Source organism: Protopterus annectens, chromosome 3.part1 (genome assembly GCF_019279795.1).
Source record: "Protopterus annectens isolate FY-2018-M chromosome 3.part1, PAN1.0, whole genome shotgun sequence".
Lineage (NCBI taxonomy): Eukaryota > Metazoa > Chordata > Ceratodontiformes > Protopteridae > Protopterus > Protopterus annectens.
In genome coordinates this window covers 278,342,198-278,359,616 of record NC_056732.1, presented here as the reverse complement: position 1 = coordinate 278,359,616, position 17,419 = coordinate 278,342,198, and the positions used below count along the sequence as shown (strand labels likewise).

Genomic DNA, 17,419 nt, shown 5'->3' with positions numbered 1-17,419 from the left:
TACAGCTTCCCTTTTCTGTTGAATATGAGCTAACACATGGGTAATCAAATAAAACTATGTAGATATTTAGGATATGCTCAATATAATATGACTGCTATTTGTTAACATTGTATTTTCTACTGTGATTCAGCTAGCTCAGGTATAATTTAGCAGACTTATATTGGCATGTTTGACTCCATACTGTTTGATTACTATTAGTTAGTATAATATATTGAGTACGACTTGCTCTCGTTTTTGTCATCATAATTTTTTGGGATATGATAGTTGATGGATATTAGGCATCCACAACAATGCTTTTTTCTATGTGCTCTGGGTTCCTTCTGGGGAGGCTAGTGACCAGATCTAGTAATAAGACTGTTTCTCAGGGTGGGGGGTGCTCATTCTTATATTTTCCACAGACTGCCAAACTGATGTTAAGTAGTGATGATTTGTCAGGGCCTGCAGGCAGGGGTGAGATGATTAATTCAATAAAATTATACCATTAGATTGATATGGGAGGGGGTGGTGCTGAGGACCATCCATTGCATGATGTTTCTGCAGGTGTAATAATTTTTGTCAAATTCTGATTTTAAAATGGGGTTCATACCTATCAACTGTCCAAAGTTTCACAGAACGTCCAGATTTTTGTTTCATATATTTGGCCTGTTCCTCATAAAATTTGTGATTTTCTGGATTTTCATGGCAAATTAGTAAGAATTGAATTCACTAAATAATGACAGGCATTTGAGTACCAGAATTCATATCCTTCAGAAAATGCATGCTAACTCAAGACCTTTTTATTCTTGAAACGTTCTAAGTTTCTAAAAGCATTTTTTTTTATTTGCCCATATTTTTGGGAGCTTTGTCCACCCCCCTCCATTATTTTTGTCTTTGTCAAGATTTTTTGTAGTAAGAGGTTGAGATTCTATGGGTTTATTTATTTATTTATTTGTTTTCTAGGGTACTGAGGTAGTGCAGTGATCTTGATGGATCACTTGCAGAAACAGCCTGGGTAAATAGGATCACATAAGAAATGAACAAAACATATTTGTAGATACAAGGATATGCTAGAAAAATATACATATTTATAGATCAAAAATATGCTACAACATATATTTGCTAGTTATTTGGCCTTGAGAAGATGGAATGCTAAAAGTTGGAGATCCTCTGTTCTATGTGAGCTACCAGGGCTGGAAGTAGGATAGATGTACAAATCAGTGTTTTTAGTTTCACCAGTATACATTACATAAAATAAAGCAAATACCACATATATGATGGATGATGTTCCATTCTCAGTGCCCAGCATTATTATTAAAATGAACAAATGGGTTGCCAAGCCTTCAGTCTGGGAGGATAACCTTCTCCTTTGGTGAGCAAATGGGCTGAAGGTCTGTCACCTCAAGAAAGAATAGATCTTACACTTTTGGGAAATGAATAGACCTGGGCTCGTGTCTGAATAAGTTTAAATAAGTCTGCAAGGAAAGCAAACAGAAGGATTGACGTTCATGTGAGATGGAAATTTAGAAGAAGCTTCCCCTGCTAGAAAGAAACGCATCATGAGAGTAAAGGGCAATAAAAAGTGGTGATCTGGATATGAGAAAATATAGGAAGATGGGTTTATGTCAAAATAGCAAAATGTCAAAAGCACAGACCTGAAATGATTGAGACCACAACCTTGAATTATTAAAAGCATGAATGAGTAAAATATCAGAAAATAAAGAAGCTAATGCAACACTACTGTGATCAGTGGATGCATAGTGTAGCCGGCAATGTGGATTCATTATTGACTGCTTCGATGTTTTACTCGTTTATGCTTTTCGCTTTCAAGGTTGTAGTCTTGATGTTTTCATATTTGTGCTTTTGGCATTTCATTATTTTGACAGATACCCAGGAAGATATATATGAGAAAACAGCTGAAATAAAAATGAGAAGTTATAAAGATATATGAGATGACCTCTTGTATGTCTAACCAGGAGCGCTATGGTGTACAATCATTTCTGCATTGTTTGTGCAGTGTGTGACCACTGTACGAAATCTTAGCATGATTTCTTTCATGTATTGATTAGGTAGTGGAGCTTACCTCTCCTACAGTACCTCCAATAAAGACATGTTCCACCTAATTACACTATCTTAGTTAGTAAATGCAAATAAATACATTAATAACGTTTAATTGTTTTTTGAAAACCTAACAATAGTAGACTGAGTTTTATTGAAATTCTTCCTCACCCATAAATCACACTTGTTTTAGATGTTTTATACCAAGACTGAAGTATTGTATACCCTTAATGTTTCTGCAGAATATCCAATAGATTTCTAAGAGAATTTTTTTTTTTTGTTAAAACTGTGCACTTTGACTGGCAGATAGTCAATATATCAACCCTATTTAAGTCTTACAGAATGTGGGATAAATGCAAGTCAGTGAAATGCATTTCATAACATGGATTGCTGCACACTGTTATTTCTTTAACGATGATGTGGACAATTTGCAACTTAACAAAAACTGGAATCAGAGACAAATTATACCTGACCTAAATCAAATCTTATAAGTGAAATATTAAACAAAAAAGAATGCATTTTATTTACTTGTCTGTATTTCTTTCTGGGTAGCTACCTCAGGAGTGCCATCTGGCTTGTTTTGAAATAAATAATCAAACGTATTTATTCTGTAAAGCAAGTCTTTGTGGGTGGTTATGGTATACACTAAAATATTGTGGCTTAAAACATACTGCATTGTATTTATAAACTATGTTGCTTAAAAGTGATTGTTAGCAGTGAGGCATTTATTTTATAAATCAGTCGGTCACCTTTTGAAATCACGAGAGAACACTAATGACTTTTAATATTTAGTATTTTAGTATTCTAGACTTCTGCTGCTGATTTTCACAGAGTAATATGAAGATTTTGTTTTCAGTGGTTTACTACTACATCGGTTCAGTAATAAGATCCCCCTTTGCTAACATTCTTTGTTTTTGTTTTCATGACCAAATCACCTTTAATATTGAAGTTGTCACTGTTTAGTTTTGTTCCTTAAACTAACCCCTAACACTCATTATTTCTAGATGGCAGGCTGAAGACTTGGGTTTATGGTGTTGCTGCTGGAGCATTTGTTCTGCTCATCTTCATAATTTCTATGATTTATCTAGCCTGGTGAGTTTTTTAACCTGACTCATACAATCAGCATTATGTTCCCCATCTAACAAACCTGATATCTGTTGACATTTTGTTTAGTGACATCTGTGTAGTCCTTGCAAATGATGAATGAAGAGCCTTCATATTTTTATTTATTTTATTTTATTTTGTCTTGTGTATACATCGAACTCCATTTGGTTTTAGATTTGATAATGTTGTATGCCATCTAACATTCACTGAAATGTTTAATTTATTGTGGTTTATAATCATTCATATTAAGACTATTTCTCTCTTGCAGTCCAAACTAAAACAGTGTGAAGGACATTTTTCCCAAAACACAGTTCTTCAAAAATTAGATGATTTTTTTTTTGCCATATTTCTATTCACTTCCAAATGTGTTATTAGTCAAGGATGCTGTGGGGAGTAGATCCTGCTACTGAAAGAAACCTGGTGTTTATTTAAACAAAGTTAAACACTGGCTTTAGTTTACAAAAGCTTAAACACAGTTACAAAGATATAATACAAATTATTTTAAAGATGTGGTGTGATAAAACTGTCTTGCAGAATATTCCTGCAGTTATGAAATCAAATGTTGACAAAGGACCAAATTCAGTTTAAAAGACTCTTTTCCAAAACATTCCAAGATAACAGATCCTCATCACACATGTGCTAGTTTATTATTGTTCTCAGAAGGTATTTCTACACCAGCTGTACAAAGGTCTGACTGTCCACGTTCAGTAAGCCTTGTTCATGAATGTGCACTAATATTTTTTATGAATAACGTGATATATACAGATAGTCTACATAATGTTGTAGAGTCTATGCAGCTGTTTGGGTGAGGGAATTGGACAGTAATGACAGTCCACATTTTCCACATGTCTGATTTGACCATGTCTAAGAAAATTAAACATAAGCAACCCTTAGAAGTTTGTTAGGTCCAATAATCCTCGTGTTTTTCTGATATATTTCATGACTTGACGATTGCCTCACCCCTACATGCATCACTGCCATAATTCACATAGGAAAGGTGTTGCCACACATGCTAAGACTTCCAATATATGTGGGTAATACAAGTGGCCAAAGCTATTAATATGGTCAAACTTGAAAAAAACAACAGAGAATCATCATGGTAGGAAAATATCATGATATACCTGGAAGCTTTATTTTTCCTGTTTTTAATCTGAACCTTAGTTGGCTTTATTAATTTTCCATTTTAAACTATCCATGATAAAGCTGCATAGCAATATGCTAAAAGAGAAACATGTAAAATTAAGATATGTATTTTAATCTGACACCATTCATTGGCTTTTAACTGCTCATTAATTGGACTAGGTAAAATAATGTATATAAACCCCCAGCAAGCCATGTCACATTTTTATAATATGGTTATTTCTCCTCTGCTTACAGAACAGGTTGATAAACAGGATAAAGTATTTCTTAGCTTTTAGCGACCACCATCCTTGCACATTATTGTTAAAGTCTTAAAACAGATTCTGTTTTGTTAATTTCTAGTACTCTTTTATTTTCACTAACATACTTACAAAGCCTAATCACTAAAATACCTCAGCAGGTGGAGCAGTGATCTACCGCAAACATGAGATGCCACCTTTGTGCAGTCACCAAAGTCTTGCACTGGCTGTATAAACAAATTTCATTGAGGTGAAGCAGAAAATTAATTCCATGCCACTTCTATTTTTAGTCATGCATAAACAAGTAAGAAATATTAAATGTTAATGGCATTCACACTTTGCGTTATAACTCCTTTAAAGGTGGCTGAAAAGTCTCATATACTGGTGTTTTGTAAATCATGTATGTCACTTCAGTCGGTTCTAACAAGACAGTAGTATGGCTTTTGAAATCACTAATGCCAGTGAGTTGAGTGAGTATTACCACATATTCTTTCTGGCAGGGAAATGTAGAAAAGTGTTGATTCATGTTTTCCATAGCAACAAATCCATGGCATGCACTCTGTTATGTGAAACAAATTTATTATTCATTTATAACAGTTGCAACCAGAAAAAAAATTATTCTTGCCAGGAGCTGAGTAGTAGCAGAACCAATTTTTATTTGGATATTGTTTTAGTAGCAACTTGAAGATATATATCTTGTCTGTCTGTTTTATTTACAGTGGGATAGATTTCCAATTTTTAGTAATTTGGTGGGAGTATAGAGAAATCCCAGCTGAGTTGCTTGTTTTAGACATGGAGAGGAATGATTTGCTATTTGACCATATTAGCCTAGAACTCAAATATGGTTGGATCTTATGTTTTTCAATTATGGGTGCTTTTCAGGGAAATGAATTAAGTTGTAGATTATCTTGAAATGTGAGCAAGGTTGTAGGGAAGTTCTACCCAGTGCAAATTTCTAAGAGCTATGAAGTAGTGTTTTTAGTGGGGTATTACTGCACATTTGGCTGTTTTATTATAATAAATGTCAGGTTTAGTTTTCAGGGTGATGTTGACATTTGTAAAAATGGAGCATGCATATAGAGGGATGGAAGTAGGTAGATAGTGTCTGTAGATTTTCTTGCAGACAGTAAGAAACCATTTTGCTCTGTACAATGGTCCTAGTTTACATAGGATCTTTTAATCCTCATTTTAAAAGAACAGTTATTATGGGAAAATCTAATCTGTATATGTATTCCCATGAACATAGAAAAATAAGGCAAAATCTCATTAGTTAATGCCATGGTGTGTGTATGTTGTTTAAATGCATTTCTGAAGTATATAAATGCATGTATGTTTGAAATTTACATTTGCTTTGCCCTGCACCGTATCATGTGCAGAGCAGTCTGTGCTGCACACACATGCACCCACACTTACACACACACACACACACACACACACACACACACACACACACACACACACACACGCACACACACACACACACTCAAATATGCAATGTCTGTCTCATTAAAGTTTAGTATGGAGAAACATAAATTAATGTAAAATACCTATATACATAAATCGATAAAAAGATGCAGATTGTATATCATTACCAGCCTGATAACACAAAGGTTATTGTGCAGTATTACCATCTGGTAGACCTGGGTTTAAAACCTGGTTGGAGCACAACTTGGCAATACCATTTTCTGTGCTGTAATATGCCAAGAGAAATCCATGAGGCCTATCCATAAAATTATCATGAGTTGTTTTTTTACTCAAGGGCATCTATCTTTATTTTTACTTTGTATATGCATGCTGAAATGAGATAGGTTAGTCAATTTAAAAAGATGTAACCTGTAAAATATCATTATAATTCCCTTATTCCTAAAATTGATGAACTAAATGAAATGATTGACTGACCAAATGTCAAAACCAAATTTTCTGAATAAAAGAATCAAATCACAAAAACACAAATTATAAATCCATTATTCAATGCCACAGTGATTTTGATTGCAGCTTTTCATGAGATGCTGAATAGGAATTTGTGTCAGTCATATAGATATAAGAGGTGAAACACCTTGCTAGCATTGCATTTTTAAAATTCTTAATGCAAAAGTTTAGAAAAGTATAACATATCAGTAAGACATTCAGAGCAGATTAATGATTATGTTCATGTTTATCCCTCCTATGGGCAAGTTGGCAGTAAGTTACACTATGGGTCACACAGCCAAGAGAAAATTAAGTGGAATACTACCATAATACTACCATAATCCTACCATAATACTAACATAGTCTTCTTTATTGCTTCAAATCTAATGAGGATATCTTGTGTAACTCTTCTATATTTCCTGAGATGCTACTTCGAACAAATATGGCTTCCATTATAACTAGCCCTAATTGTGTAACTTTCAGAAGCTTATTGTTTTGTAGAGAATACAAAATATTTTATTTCCATTATCTGAAATTTCAAGAACTGGTACTCGATTAAGACTAACTTTTATATGTTACTTTTAAATGTTTGTATCATATGCATGTTCAGATTTAGGTAAGACATAGATTGAAAAGATAGAAAAGTAGCTAGAAAAGCAGAAAGGTTCTAAATAAAGGTTACCAAAAACAATAGACTCAAATTCTGCAAATATAGGCATCTGTTCACAAATATTAAAACATTAATCAGATTGCTAGTATCTGTAGTTTGATTTTATAATATGACTATTACTGGCATATTTGAATAAACTGATTGCTGATACATTTCAAGACCATTGTCTTGAATAAATTAATTTAAATAAATAAATTTGAAGTTGTTTAATTTGGTTCCTTGGTTTTTAATTGTCTAGGATGCTCATCTATGATTAAAATTACACAGGATACAGAGTTCATAGTAATTCATGTTGAAAGCTATTATTGAATATTGAACATAATTTGTCTGCACTGAGATACAAGCCCCAACAAAATGAGATAAAAAATATTCATTGGTAAAATTCATAATGTAGCATTAAGCTGTCAAATGTCATAATTGCCCATTACTTTGAGAAACTAAATTTAGATAATGACAGATAGAAATTGTCTAAAAGGTTTTCAGTCAGAAAAACAGGTAATGGAGGATCTTTAGTTATACAACTGGTACCGAACATTTTCTTATTGCATTACATAAAGGTTTGTTCACCAGAGTCTGAATGGTGCACAAAAATTTTGCATTTACTAATGTCTCTATTTCTGGTATTACAGCAAAAAGCCTAAGAAACCACAGAGAAGACAAAACAACAGATTAAAACCTTTGACCCTTGCCTATGATGGTGATGCAGATATGTAAATTGTCTTGCCAGTGAAGTGTCCTTCAGGCGGGTAAAGTGTGTTGTTCAGCACAGACAGTATACTTTACAGTGGATTCTCATCATAGTGGAAATTTCTAACTGCTAACATCTAACAGCATAAACTAAGTGATATGAATGCCCATGAAATGCTTCAGTTATTGTTTCTTAAAACGGATTATGTGTTGGCTAAAGTGATGAAGGATGACAGTCGTGCTTGCTAGAAGCATTGGATGAACTGCATATTGTGAGTTGTTATGCTCATATGTAGACGGCTTAGTCACAGAGCATACTTATGGCTACATGGGAGCTACTATCTCTGATGCCTGCTGTACATGGAATAGGTGTTGCTACAGTACTGCAGAATCTGATAAATGGCACCTGATCGTAAACTGAGATCATCAGTCATTATGCAGACATCGAGACAACTTGAACTGACTTTTTAAGTAAGGCTTACAGATGTACATCCGCATAGTCAGACAGCATATGTATGTAGTAGTTTTGCCTGTTCTTCTGCTCAGAAAGCCAAGGAACAATTATGTGCTAATTTCGTAACAATTTCTAAGGCAAATCTTCTGAATGCAGTACAGCTCATTGTGAACCTATATAAACAACTTCTTAACAACCAAACACTAAACTAGAAGACTGATTTCTGTGATAACTCCAGGCTATTAATGTATATACTCAAGAGATGTTCTTGATGTTCCACATTGGTTATCATTCAAGTATTAACAACCATATATGTAAATCTGACCGCAGGTTTCTACTTTCTCAACATATTGCTGCCAGCATCTTTTTTGCTGTATGCAAGGCACATTTTTGCACTATATTAGTGCAGCATGGGATGCACTTATCTAGTAATGCCATAGAACTGCCTATTTTACTACAGGATGACAAGTCTTGTGCTAGCAGTATCAGTTAGATGTTTACAGAACACGTCATTGTTTATGACATCTTGGAGAAAGTAGGGTTCATTTCTCTACTGTATCAGGAAACAGTTGCCTCATACATGTACATAATATTTATTATTATGAGATCCATTTTGTAAAAAAAAAAACAAAAGAAAAAAGCTACTGATGTGGTTCTTGCAGTGGCAGTATTACTGGTGGTGTTTAGCTTCTTCCTGAAAGATTTTGAAAATGTGATTTTTTTTCTTATACACTTCAGTGTCCTGTAGCCTTCATGTGGTATGTATGATATTTTTTTACTGTTTAATTTAGAACACAGGTGTCATTCATGCTGCCTAGCATTGCCGAAACAAAGTGCTGTAAAAGTAGTCAACATTTACTCTGTGCAAGTAATCCAAATAAGTGAGGGTGTAAACACCTGCCAATAGTAATGATGAAGACTAAAACAGCTCCATCAAAAGGTTAGAGTGGTTAAGTCTGAATTTGGGATGCGCATGCTTTTCACTAAATGCACTGGGAACATAATTTAACATAACATACTGCAAATAATAAATTGCTAATCTCAGTTTGTTAGCTTTCGTAATGAAACAGTTGTCATGAATGGTACCGCCAGTTTACTGAAAGCATTCTGGAAAATGAATAAATTATAATTTTCAAATTAAATTGACCAGAAATCATCCAAATGTCTATATTCCCATTAAAAAGATTCACGTCTTCTTTCTGAAAAGCTGGAATATGTTAGTCCAATTAGAAAGCAAAATTCAGAATTGTTACTGTGATGTACTGTTTGAGAGGTTTGCCATAATCTAAGATTCAGATCATACTGATACATGTTAATTATTGTTGGACTAACAGCAGATATAAAAACAATTTATTCAATACGAGTATGTAGTATGATATCCAAAGAAATGTCCAGTACAATAATGCCTGTCACAATGTGGTTGACTGACATTAGAAAAGTGCATACTTTACATAAGTAAAAATGAATCTACTAATAATTTATTTTAGTTTGAAGTGATTATTTCCAGGAGTTTTTAAAGAACCATATGGGCAAAACACACATTTAGTACTGTAGTTATAAAACAATTCCACTTGCAATAACTTTATTTTCTTCCTCGAAAGAGAAGAGAAAGAAAATCTGATCCACAGAATGTTGATGTTATTTCTGGACTGCTGTCTCCCTGAGTTACTACAGGCTGAAGCTTTGACCAAATGGAAGGAACACCACATGAAGCTTCAAACCATCAAATAAATAAATAAATGCCATTATTTTTCTTGAGGGGTGGCAACATCATCACCACTTCACCTCTATACCTAAACAGATTGATTCCAAGGTTGCATAAAAATGGAGAAATGAGAAGATATCACAAAAAGTGAATCACTACCAGAGGGTAGCAAAAAAATGCAGCAGCAATGACTTTCTGTGTGGTAAAGTCCACTCACTGAATTTCAAATCTATGAGCTGAAATCAATGAACTGAAACCTTTTTCAGTGAGTACTTGTCAGCTAGTAAGGTAACCTATTAATGAACTTATTAACTAATGTTATTTATACATGTATGTAATGTAAAGCTGTTATCAATATAATTAAGCAACTAGTTTGCAAGATGCAATATCTATATGTCTATTTTTCTGTTTTGCTTGAAAGTAAGATTTTTTTCTGCTTTGTCTATGATTAAAATGGTTGTAATTTTTTCCCTTGGAAAGCAAACTTGGAAATTAGAAGTACAAGAATAATTTTTCCAATTTTTATAAGAACAGTAGACTGAAACGGCTTTCACTTCCAGATATAATTAAACAAAATTTAGACATTCGAAATGTATATTGGCAATCTTAACAAAAAGCAGATAATACATTTCATGAGATTTTGCATTTTAGAAGCTAGATGTTATGACATAAAGTTACTTTGCTCATGAATACTTTGAAAAAATCCCTGCATCATTAGGATTTTTAAATCAATGACTCAGACAGAAACTTTTAGATCTTAAACACCACACACTTAGAAGAACAAAAAATTAATTATAATGTTTTATAATACTAAGGAAATAATAGCATGAAAGATAGAGATAGGAAGCAGTAGTAATATGATACACTTTGTTGGATTATCATTCAGCTTACAATATACAGTTTTGATTAAGTTTGGAGCTGGATAACAATGACCTTTTTGAAGTGTCTCTATGTTGTGTTAATACAAAAGAAACGTAATGTCAGTGTTATAGGCAGACAAGGAATATACCATGCTAGGATATATAGCACCTAGTATTTTGGTACATGTAGTATCAGACACAACTATTTAAATATCCAAGAGGATTTCCAAGCTTTAACATTATGTTATCAGAGCTGCTGCAAGAAGGAGGAATAAAAAATGTATTTCTATTTCAAGTTACTCCATTGACATTATTATTGAATTACTGATTACATTTACATGAAAATATTTATCCTAATTTAATTTACTTGAATATCTTTTGAATGTGGTGGCAGCTTTTGAAATAATGTTTACCACTTTTCTTTACAGTTTGTTTGTAAATATGATGTGCAATGTATTTTTTTAATTTTCAAGTTAATGTATATTTCTTTTATATGCAAAACAATTTACAAACCACCATTGCAAGCTAATGTACAGCATTATAGAAATGTCTTTACTTAATATATAACACATGAACTGATGGTATGGCTACAGCATTTTCATGCTAACTTATTTGAAAGTAACATATACTGCTGTCAATAAATATTTAAAATCTGTTTACTGTGTCTCCATTTTAGATGTTATGTTTCAGCAACTGGCGGTCTGAAATGTTCAAAATAAAAAAAATAAGTAAATAAAACACTGAGGCTTATTTGATGAAGGAGATATAAGAAGTTTACTTTCATACCTGCATCACAATTAAAGCTCAAATTGATATATGATAATAGCAGAAGTGGGTTTATGTGAATGGCCCTACAGCTATAGATATAGCTCATCTGGGCAGAAATAAAACCCCCTTCTTGCTTTAAAAGTAATTAGTGAAAGTAAAGACTATTACTTGCTTTGCTGGCAAGATCTTGTTGATCATATTAAGTGATTTTTTTTACCTTTGCCAATATGCAGATTAACTTGAAAGACTCAGACTTACCATACCAGATACATTAGGCATGCATTAATTTTATGTGACTTTGCTTACTCACAAGTGCCTCCCATCATTTGGTACACCTGTCTAGAATGTTCTGAACAGGTATCAGCTTTTTGATAAATACACCACTGCTCATTTTCTGATCCTGTTATTCCTTGCTAACATCTAGAAACTTGACTGTCCAAACTCCTCACCCATTGTTTAAACTAGTTTCTTAACAAAACTCCTTTTATGGTAGCTGGTGCTGAAATGTCTAAAGAAAAGGGGTTAGCTTTCATATTCTTGCGCTATTGTCTAGTTCTTACTTCTGTTGTGGAATAACAACATACATCCACATGGTCTCACACACATGTATATATACACACACACACACACACACACACACACACACACACACACACACACACACACACACACACACACATGCCTTCTAAGCATCCATTATCACTTCCACAGCTATTGTTTGCCTACACTCTGCGGAGGGCTATTAAGCAGTGTGAAGGGATATAGCAGAAGGTCTACTTAACCAACTACAGCCCTCTGTAATCTGGGATAATAATCATATCAAAGTCTCTAGCATCAGAATCTGGAGTGCTCCCTCCCTGCTTAAGGGCCAACAAACACCATGTAGCTTTATTTACATAAACATGACACATATTTATTTATTTAATCATACAAGATAAATAGGTTTTCAGTATTGTCATAAAAAGCAGAAGTTTCTAGTTTGTGGGCCTTAAAAACCGATGAAATATACCAAATGGTGCTTTTGTAGGACAGACTTCAGTTTTTTAGCAAGTAACTTCATTTAGACCAGTTTCAGAGTACAGTTTTGCTGATCTATTTAGTTGTATTGTTTATTTTATGTTCTGTTTTAAAGGTAGAACCAATGTGGTATTTATATAACATCAGGACATAAACATGATCTAACCCTCTAATTTTTCACCATCTAGATACAGAAAATTGCACAATGTGTATATAGTCTTTTCCCAGATATATCATATACCATTCATGATAAATAAGCGACACGTCACATAAATATAAACTATCAATCTCATAAAATTGTAATGTATATAACATGTGAATAGCAATCAGCTTCTTGTATTGTACCTGGTTTACCTACTTCATTCCAAAAGTTGTATGTTACTGTATAAATCATCGAAAAGCTATACTTCCGTACTTACATCTACGTTTGTTAGATGTAAAGAGTGCTTTGTATACACACTTGTTTTGCTAGCATGGCCTCCAACCTGTTGCTCACTTAATGTCTTGACACCTGACTCTTGACATGATTGTAAAAGGTCATTGGACCAGCTCACCCACCTAATTATCAAAGGTTAGATGAACAAGAAGACTAGATTAAATGAATAAATAGACTAGAAGAGGATGGATTAGTACTTCAGGAAAATGCCCTCCCTACTTCCTTTGATAACTGACAATGGATCTTTAACATCCATCTAAATTACCATCACAAGTATATTCTTGGTTTAATCTGTCAGTTGAAAATAACACCTCTGATTCCAATGGGGGAGGGTGGGCTTAAATCAAAGGATCTCTATTAAACGTCTACTGATAAATGTAAGGATCACTTTGTTTTGTTGATTTTTGCTTCCTTCTCTTGAGTGGTAGTTTATAAAATGCATAACCAAAACTACATGAACCTACTAATAAAATTTTCCCCGGCATTACAATTAATGTCAATAATGCATAAGTTTCCATGTATATAAAATGCGCAGCAGGGTTTGGTCAAAATTAAACCTGCTTCCATCTCACAAAACGTAAGCACATCTGCACAAATGAACCAAACAAAGTAAAAAAAGAAAAAAATGAAGACACGTAAATCATACCCTCAACAGAAAATTAAAAAAATAAAAAAGTGAAAATTCAAATCACATAGCATAGCCTGTAATTTTTTTCACAGGTAGGGAGCTCTTCCTTGCATGATCAAGTCGGGATTTTGCCCCTCACCCTCTTGTTTCTGTATACTATATTCAAGAAAACAGACTCTCAGAGTTAGAGCAAAATGTACTTATTTCTGTTCTGTTCTTTCTCAGTTTAAGTTATCCAGGAAAAATCAAAAGAAAGACCATAGGTCCTGATTCTAAAACAATCTACACTTGGGTAGTACACTTTCCCAAACATTTATGCAGTGCCCCATTCTGCAATAATGCACTATAATTCCTCAGCTGCATAGACTAGTGATGAATAGCCATGGGCAGATCAAGGTCAAATAAGGCTCAAGCAATGGTAATCGACACCCCACACACACCCATTCCAGTGTCCCATGACTTGGCTGTTTCTAACCAGTTACTGTAAACACTGTTCGAACCTGTCAGTGTGCACACTATTTTCTTCTGTACTTTGATTAGAGATTTTGTATTCATCGTATTTCAGATTTTATAGCATAAACATCGATTGCCATTTTCTAAACAAACAGTCTTGCATTGAAAATAGAGCTAGCATGAGCAACAGTAATTTCAACTCTTGAAACTCACATTCATTGAAAATTCATCTGGCAAGTGGTGGATTAAATGTACCTTGGGCCCCAGACTCTTTTCAAACCATAGGCCCCCTTCAGATTTTTGGACCATGCACATGTGAGTTTTAAATTTACAGTTCTGAACACTTTTCCAGTAAGCAATTAAACAAAATGTGTGATCTAATAATGGCAAAAGTACCCATTTCAGAACATTTTAAACATATAAGGCTAATCAAACTGCTGTCATTATAATCCACCAATATCTGTACTCAACAATCATGGACCCTTTGACTGTGTACAAATCATGTCTGATTGTAATAAAAATGGCCACAGTAAAGGACTCCAATTTGCTTTATACAAACACACATCAGTCATGCAAATACAGGCAGGACTCGACCCCAGTTTTTTGGAGCAGTCCCTGCACCTTGAGGCTTTGGCACACATTAGTTTGGCCCTGGCTTTGGCCTTGGGAGCAGTTTCTTCGGAGCATGGGGGACCATGATTCTGAGACAGTCTTTCTCAGTTCCGGGCTCCCTTCCCTCTTTGGGGCAAATCACCTTTCCAGGCCATGGAGAGGGCTCTGTCTACTTTGGGCATTCAGTTGCTCCCCCCCAGTTGGAGCAGCTTTCTACTCATCACCCTCATCCACAGCCTCAACCAATTCCAACACCTGGACAGCGAGCACCAAAACTGCAGGAATAACCTATACATCATTTGTCCTGTTCTGACACCTCCCCAGGTCATCCCACTGAGAAGGTTCCTCAAAGGAGGACGTGTAAGAGGAAATACTTAGATTCCCCAGAGAAATCCATCACAGAGGACACTGATTACGATGAAGGGGAAGGTTTCTATGGTCAGCCTGAAAGATGTTTCTTTTGGAAGCATCTTTGAAATCCTTAAGCATTCCAAAAGCCATCTTCAGAGGAATCAGTGAAACTACAGGCCTTTGGCACTCGTCCATCTACCTCTTGAGTTACTCTGCCCACTGATGAGCTCAAGTTGATCTCGTGATGGAACCCATGCCCAGGAGACCAGACAAAATAAATTCTTACTGAACCTGAGGAATTTCAGTTTTAGGCAAAGTATTGCCGGTAGATGTCATGGTGGTAGCGGTGGTGGCCATAAAAAGAAAAAAAAAAAACTGGCAGAGGAAAGTTCCAGTATCCATCCTCTCAATAGAGAGTCTCAGGTGATGGATAGGTTTGGAAAGCTAGTTTATGCTTCATTGACCATTGCATTATGGTCTTTGAATTTTATGGCACACTTCACCAGACACCAAAGGGATCTAATTAAGAAGTTATCAGATACCCTGGCAGAAGCATACCTGATAAAGTCCAAGATAAGGTTGCTTCTCAGTTGGCCATCTTAAAGTCCATTTTGAATTTGTCCATGAGGCTCATAGCACATGCAGCCAAAGGGATGACTAGAGCAGCGGGATCAAGTGTAGCCATAAGGACACACACCCGGATGCTGTTGTGCAAATTTGTGGACCCATTCAAGTCTTCATTCATCAATGCCCCCTTTGAAGGATCATCCGTTTTTGCCCCTTAAGTTTGAGAAATGTTGTCCAGGTGTGAAAAGGATGGAAAGACCATTTCCACAGAGCGCCTATGTTTTTCTACTCCTTAATGGTCCTTTTTGAGGAACCAGAGGAGTGAGAAAATATGGTTCAAAAAGTCCCAAGGATCTTTCAAGGACACACATGGTAGTAGCTCCCACAGGGGCAGAGGGGGGAGCTTTAATGGAAGATGCCATCCACATGGCAGAGGTGGTTTGCAAAATCAGGGTTCCAGGGATATGTTTCCTGGTAAACCCTATCAACACTCCTGAAAGGAGGCCCAATTGTATTCCTCTGGTGGCAGCCAGGTGGAATGTATCCATGCACCAACACGCCTGGCTTCAGATAACTTCAGATGTTTGGGTGCAGAGGATTATAACCAGAGGCTACACCATACCCTTTCTTCTACCTCCCCACAAAGGCAAGTAAATCCCTGACATTCCACCCAGTCAGAGGGAACCAGCAGTATTAGAAATACAGCAATTGCTAGAAAAAGGTGTCATCCAAGAGGTCCCGCCAGACCAGATAGAATCCGGAGTTTACTCAAGATTCTTTTTAGTGCTAAAAAAGATGTGGGACTGGAGACCAATTCTGCACCTAAGTGTTTTGAACAAATCTGTTTGACAGATAAAATTCCGGATGGTCATGGTTCAGTCTATTCTCCCGTTTTTAGGGAAAGATGACTGGATGTGCTCGATAGAGCTCCAGGATGTGTATTACCACATAAAATGGACAAGTGCTCCAGGAGATTTCTCCACTTTTGGCTGGGAGTCAGTCATTATCAGTTCAGACCTCTGGTCTTTGGTCTCACCACAGCCCCCAGGATGTTCACCAAATGCATGGCAGTAGTAGCAGCTCTCTTGAGACTGCAAGGATTCCAGGTGTTTCCATGCTTTGAAAACTGGCTCATTACCACTCCCACCAGGCATTTTCTAGAAAAAGCAAGAGACTATGTTCTCCAGACCTGTTGCTCTCCTGGGGATTACCATAAATTATGAGAAATCTCAAATGACTCCAACTCAAACTTTAGAGTTCACAGGAACAATTCTAAATGTCAATACTTGCATAGCCTCCCAACCTTATCAAAGATTGCAAAAGATCAAGGCCCAAGTGCAAAAAGTTGTCAGAAACAAGAGAGTAGCTGCATGACAAGACTTAGGTTCGATGGCAGCAACCATATTGTCAGCTCCCCTAGTGAGATTTCATATGAGAATTCTACAGTGGCTTCTAGCATCTAAGTGATTTATAATGTATCAACCAAAATCAGATTGGATTTTGATTACCAACCATTGCAAGAAAGATCTGAATTGGTGGATTCATTCAAAGAAACTTATTTTAGGCTGCCGCTTTGTCCTGTGTCAACCCCAAGCCATAGTGACCACAGACACTTCCAGATAAGGTGGGGGGCATTATTTGGGCAAGACTGCCCAAAGCACTTGGTCCCAATGGAGGCCAGCTTGCATATCAATGTAATAGAGTTGAGGGCAGTGCTTTTAGCATTGCAGGCCTTTTAAACTGCTCTCCCATCAGGAATGATTGCAGTTCAAACAGACAATGTGTT

The 17,419-nt window shown here is 35.6% G+C and overlaps 1 protein-coding gene across 4 annotated transcripts in view; it reads left to right on the top strand.

Annotated features, from left to right (window-relative positions):
* The window catches only part of THSD7A (thrombospondin type 1 domain containing 7A), a 2,877,792-nt gene extending 2,866,336 nt beyond the window's left edge, over positions 1 to 11,456 (top strand). For 3 of the 4 annotated variants that reach the window (XM_044066750.1, XM_044066748.1, XM_044066749.1), the window contains 2 exons: positions 3,039 to 3,126; positions 7,725 to 11,456. In XM_044066750.1, the coding sequence (XP_043922685.1) occupies positions 3,039 to 3,126; positions 7,725 to 7,809 (173 nt within the window). In that variant the 3' untranslated portion in view covers positions 7,810 to 11,456. The remainder of the gene's footprint in view (positions 1 to 3,038; positions 3,127 to 7,724) is intronic. The other variant, XM_044066751.1, reaches the window with a different exon arrangement.
* Positions 11,457 to 17,419: the final 5,963 nt, after the last annotated feature.